Source organism: Pteropus vampyrus, unplaced genomic scaffold (assembly GCF_000151845.1).
Source record: "Pteropus vampyrus isolate Shadow unplaced genomic scaffold, Pvam_2.0 Scaffold101, whole genome shotgun sequence".
NCBI classification, from domain to species: domain Eukaryota; kingdom Metazoa; phylum Chordata; class Mammalia; order Chiroptera; family Pteropodidae; genus Pteropus; species Pteropus vampyrus.
The window spans coordinates 592,951-599,330 of NW_011888882.1; the positions used below are offsets into that span (position 1 = coordinate 592,951).

At 32.0% G+C, this 6,380-nt stretch overlaps 1 protein-coding gene across 1 annotated transcript in view; it reads right to left on the minus strand.

Annotated features, from left to right (window-relative positions):
* The window catches only part of RFX6 (regulatory factor X6), a 54,543-nt gene extending 48,309 nt beyond the window's left edge, over nucleotides 1-6,234 (minus strand). The window contains exons 1-3 of the mRNA XM_011364763.1: nucleotides 6,075-6,234; nucleotides 3,240-3,363; nucleotides 1,516-1,577 (exon numbers count right to left, since the gene is read on the minus strand). Coding sequence (XP_011363065.1) covers nucleotides 1,516-1,577; nucleotides 3,240-3,363; nucleotides 6,075-6,229 — 341 coding nt within the window. The 5' untranslated portion in view covers nucleotides 6,230-6,234. The remainder of the gene's footprint in view (nucleotides 1-1,515; nucleotides 1,578-3,239; nucleotides 3,364-6,074) is intronic.
* Nucleotides 6,235-6,380: the final 146 nt, after the last annotated feature.

Below are 6,380 nucleotides of genomic sequence, written 5' to 3' on the forward strand. Positions count from 1 at the left end.
ATTGAATCTTAACTTTAGAAGGTCAATTTGGAAAAAAATTATATGGAATAAACTGGAAAGGCAGAGTCAAAGCCAGTTTATAAAAGTGAAAATGAAGAGAGACAGATTCAAGAGAAGCACACAAAAAGGACTTCCTTTTAGGCAAGCGACTAAGACTGAGATAGATAATAGGGTGGGTGCTAGTCACATGTAGGTATTGCTCGCTTGAAATGTGATTAGTCTGAACTGAGGTGTGCTGCAATTGTAAAATACACACTGGATCTCAAAAACTTAGTAGAAAAAAGATATTTCATTAATAATTTTTTATTTTGATTACATGGTAAATTATAATGTTCTGGATATGTTAAATTAAATGAAACACTAAAGTCAATTTTATCTCTTTTTTACTTTTTTAATGTGGCTACCAGAAATTTTTTAATTAACTACATGGCTACATTATATTTCATTGGACATTGCTGAACTAGATATTAGGGCAGAAGAAGACACTGGAAAAGCTAGAAAATGAGAGGTAGAGGAGAAAGAGGACATGGCAGTAATGTGACAGAAAAACCATCGTGTAAGTTCTATATATATATTTATTTATTTATTTTAAGGGGACATTATCGACAGTTTCAAATACTAGACAGGTGCCAAGGAAGATGAGATACAGTAAAAATGAGCCATTGGGCTTTTGCCCAGGTAAAGAAATGGACTAAGACAGAGGCATGTAATTAGCAGTAGGGAAAGTGAGCAGATAGCTACTCTTTCAAGAAAGAGCAAAGAGAAAAAAAATAACAGCAATTAGGAAGAGAAGTATAACAGATTTGACATAATTTTATTTTTATCAACATAAAAGAGATCTGCATATGTTTATAAACAGAAGGAAAGAAAAAACTGAAAACTGAAAAACTGAAAAGAGTAAATAATTCATGAACAAGAACCTATAACTGCAGGTTCTACAGAAATTGCCCCAAGACAATAGAAAAGCTAACGTTACCAAGAGAGAATATGTGACAGCTTATTTTATGTTTACATTTACATTAAGAGATGACCAAAGAGGTCATTTGTGCATGTTATTTGTCTTGAAAGGAAAAGAAAGGGATACTAAGAAAATGTTATCTGGGAAATGAAACCAGAGGAAGAACCTGAACCATGCTTCAACCTTTGGCTTTGACATTGCTCTTTAGGAGTGCTGTGAATTTTGTTTGGTCACTTATTTAGCTATATACATTTCCCTTTCATAACACTGGTGCCTTTAGGAGTGTCTTTAAAATTATGAAAATTATTCATTTAAATTTTTCAATCAGAAAAAAATAACACCATGATTTCTCTATGTAAATTTTGCTTTTTAAACATTATCCTAAAATCCACTTATTTTCCTTTTTAGTTCTTACAGTTGGTGAAAGTCTGCTCCATCAACAAGAGAATACCTGGTTCTATTCATGGATAAAGACAATAATTATTTTACACTGTGTCCATGCTCATGCACAAGGTATCATATGTACAGCCTGATACGTGCTAATTGATGTGTCTTACTTTGAATGGCCTCTTGTTCCAAGCCGCCGTGTTGTCAAGAGGGGAAATTTCTGGCGAATTGTCTAAAAAGAAAGTCGATTACCTTAGTTTTTAGAAAGTATGTGGTTCTATTGTAACGTAGTCATAACTAATTAATTTAGAAAGTAAATGTTGAACTTTGAGTAAATATTTAGCCTGGAAAAAGTAATATCATACACACATCAATAAGCAAAATATATCAGCAGAGGCAGAGAAGTACTTTTTTGATGAGGTTGTTCAACTGCCCCTGCCTCCATTTCCAAGGCAAATCATACCAATGTCTGCTTTTGCTTGATGGTATTACAAAGGCAATTATTTATCTACTACTGAGTGGGAAGATTTGGGTTTCTTTGTAATAATTCTATCCAGAGGTTTAATACTCGTCTTCAACCCTGAAAGAACACATAAAACATTCTCTGCTTTAGTAGTGTTTTAAATTTTTTTCTGTGTTCCTTTCTCCAAATTTGCTTTAAAAAATAGCATCTGATTAAAGAATAAAAATATCTTCTACATAAAACAGGGTTTTAACCTGGATCATAGGAGCTCCACACATGATTTCTTAAGGGCTCCATGGCAAACTTTACATACGTGTTAATTTCTTGGGAACTGGTTTTGTGGTTTTTATCAGATTCTCTAGGTGTTTCATGACTCCCCAAACAGTTAGGAATTACTGCCATAAGGTGGACTCATAAAATAGTAAGGCTAACGTAGACATTAGAAGTTGTCTTATCCAACCTGTTCATTTTATAGAATGAGTAATCTGAGTTTTGAAGAGGTCAAGTGCTTTCAGGTCTCACAACAAATTAGTCACAGTCTAGCTAGAACCTAAATCACTAGATTACCATGCACCATATCACACTCTCTCTTGTAAACAGGTTTTTTAAATAAGTTAATATATTATTTTATTTTTAAAAACCGAGAAGCTAGACCATAGCATTCATTATTTTCTGGACAATGAGTCCCTCTACAGGCTAGAATTTGGATTTCGTTTACATGAGGTGCAGTGTTTAAGACCTAAACTTCCTAAAAATTTTCTGGGATATCTTAAGCTCTTAAACAATAGAACATGACAAGAATCTCAAAGAACAAGGCTTTCCCACAAGAATGAGAGTGTTTCCTGAATCTCAAAATGAGATCAACATGTATAAGGAATGTCATTTTTTTCTATTGATTCACACCCTAACCATACAAGTTGAGTAGAAAGGAATGTTTATAAATGAGAGAAATGTAACCAATCCCATCACAATATCTTTGAGTTTTGGGTGCAAATATACTCAGAGTGAAATGGAGAATTATGATAACTATTTATGCAACAATTAAAAACTCACATACTTGGACTAGCTAAATAATAAACATAATCGCCAATTGCATTAACATAACACTTGTCACCTCCACTTAATTTTGCTTCCCAACAAGTATCCCTCTTTGAAGGGAAATGTAATTGCTCAAATGGAATTTCCTTTAAGGTCACATTAATTCTCTTGATAACCAGCATTATAATATTCAAAACATATAGTAGTTTAAGGTAAAACATATAGTAGGCAAAATCAAAGTAAAATATATAGTAGTTCTAATTACAGCCCTTAAGAGATTTTATTTATGCTTGAAAACCAAATTCCTTAATATTCTTTAAGAAAACTTGCTCAGATGAACCTGTATGCTTGACATGACCTTAGTTGTAAGGTAGCATAGACAATATGTATCACCTTTCCGAAGGTGGCTGCACAGGCTGGCTCCAATTTCTCCTTCCTGCAGAAATCTAAATAGTGTGCATAAAGGATGCACCGTGGTAAGCAAACTCCTTCACATACAATGTAATTCTCTTCAAGCCTAAGAAAAAAGGTAAAAATTAGATTGAACATTTTATTTTAGTTCTTCTCTCTATTCTCCTTTCACATTGATTTACTGCTCATTTTGAATAGACACAAATTTGAGTAGACACAAGCAGACTTCCTTTATTCTGGATATTATTCAATATCAGATCACAAGGATTAATGTCAGAAGAGCAAGAATCACAATAAACACCTACTAGCACAATTAAAATACCATGGCTAACAGAAAACCACTTCTACCTGGTCCACACCCCAAAGAATAGGTCTTACTTCTATGTAAATCCTCACTGTTCATCATGATTTACTCTGCAATATACAAATAGGAATGGTAAAACTGAGGATGATGGTTGTTTAAAAGAACATTCTCAGTGCTAAAGGGCTGCCAGGCCTCAGGATGACAAATGTCTGCAATCACTTACTTCCATTTACAAACTTGTTCTAAATCCTAAAGAGTAAGGGAAGCACAGTGATGCACTTATTTGCAAAATATATAGCAATAAACTCACTTCACTGAAGTCTGAAATGACACTGATCTATTTCTACTCCTGCACCTTTTTGCTGTGATCAGTGCTATAATTACCCAAAACATCCTGTACACTTGAAACATAATGTAATTATGTTCATATAGATGCCTTCAAACATGACATATATAAATTCAGCACATTAAACATAATGATATAAACTTTAAAAATTTAGAGATAATGCTATTTAATTTAGATGTCTGCAATTACAATTAAACACAATATTTAAGGGTTACAAATATCTGAACAGCAATCAAGAAATCAGAACTTACTGTAGATTCTATTCCCAATTTTCCTAACAATTCAGTGGGTGATTTTGGCTGCAATTTACTTATACCCATTTTATGTGTAGTAAAATCATAATTATTACTAGACAGGAAAATGCAATATAAAGTATGCATTCAGATTAAAATTGGGTGGAACTCTTCAAGATCTCTGATTCAACATATTTCCAAGGTACATGAGATAGAAACTAAAGGATACGTTGCCTAGGTAGATTTAGACATCCATTTTTCTATTAAGAAAAAAAAAAAGAAAGAACCAAAACCAAGTAAGATTTGCTTACATAAAACCAAACACCTAGTTGACCTGAAAATTGGAGTTAGCTAGATTTTCCACTTTAATTTTCAGTTCTAATTTTACCATCCCCAATATAATCTATAACCTTAAGGGAAAATTCTCAAAATACCAAAAAATTCACTTAGGTCTTTTTTTTTTAAATATATAACACTCTTTTTTGATAGAAGTGTGGAAAATTTAAACAAAAATGATAACATTTTATAGTTTCAAAAAATATGAAACTCACTGAGAAACATTCAACTATTTAAAAATTATATATTTAACGACATGCACATAATGCCCATTTTTCACCTGGCTATATTGATGTTGTAGCCATCATCTTTGTCTTCAAATTACTGAGTAATACTAGACTTAAATACAACATTAATTTAGGGTATAACTTATTTTCTTTAATAATAATGTATCATATTTATAAAATAAAAACTTGTTTGTTTCCATTCACTCCATTTGAACTGCAAAAAATAGAAGTAATCATTCAATAGACCTTCATAATATATCTGAAATCAAAATATTTTTGACCTAATTAACCTTATGAAAATAGTTGTATCCTAAATATTGCAGATTATTAGCTCAATTATTTACTGCTCTAGTGTATTCTTAACCAGTAAATGTGACATTGACTTCAAAAGTTAAGCCATCACTTTAGAAGATCACTAGTTTCCTTTTAAATTCTTGAAAGAGTTCAAGTATATAATTACAAAATTTAGTATATGCAAACTGTAATTCTATGATACAAAAATTAAAATTTACTAGTTTTTAATGCTGTTTTTTCTATTGTATTTTTCTGAGATTTAGATTATACTTTATATATAAACAGATTACATAACTAATCAGTAAATTGACTTTTTTGCTCATTTGCTTATTGTTTGGAATTTGGAAAGAAATTTGCACTCTTATTTTTTCACATTATGTAGGGAAGTTTAATATTATGTTTTTACTTTATATCCCTGTTCCTTTTAGATCAACATTACAAAACAGTCTCTATATGGAGAGCCTACTGATAAAATGTTAGTTTTAAAAGATTTTCCACAAAATCCAATTTGTGATATTCACTACAACAGATCATATATGACAGGTGCTATAAAAATAGTTGAACATTTATTTAAGTTAATAGGGATATCATAACTGTTTTTTCTACGTCTTTTAGTTCAAATGCATTTCATCTTATGGCCAATACACAATTTTTAATTTGCCCTCATGGATAAAGGCAATGTTAAGATCCTGCCTCCTTTTAAATTGTTTTTAAGAGTCATGTTTTATAAACACAAAACTACCAAATAACAAATATATCGAGAACCGAAACGATTGTCTGTTAAGCAAATAAATCATAAAAACATTCATTATTGCTTACATTTGAATAAATTATAGCTTTAGTCAATAATGAACAAAGTGATGTGGTTTTTATTTGTATTGCAGATCATCTTCACCAGTACCAGAATATGTCTCTATGCCAAATATTCAGCGAAAAAAATTTTTTGGATAAATTTCTAATTGGTCTTCTACAATTCCCCAAAAAAGTTTGAAGGAGAAGCAAATGAGAAAAGCAAAGATTCTGAAGATACTTTTAAAACTCAACAGGTGCTTAAGTGTACCCCTGTGGGCGTCTTACCACTGCAGCGTGAGCTGCGTCTGCTTCTTTTTATCCTTCATAATCTGCGTGATGGTTTTCTTCTGAGAGAGGTGTGCATCGGCTGCTTTGGTTTTGCTGTCGTGACTGTCCGAATCCTCTTCTTCAGAGGAAAAGTTACCATTGCTTAAGTGCATTTCTGATTACAAGTTGAAAGGGTGATAAAGAAAAGCAGAACATAAAATCAATCAAGTAGCCTCTAAATGTATCTTTGTGTCAAACGGGGTGGCCTGGAGAGGGGCTGGGAGGAGACCTACGCAAAATCCCTTAGAGTTCATTTCTAGTTAA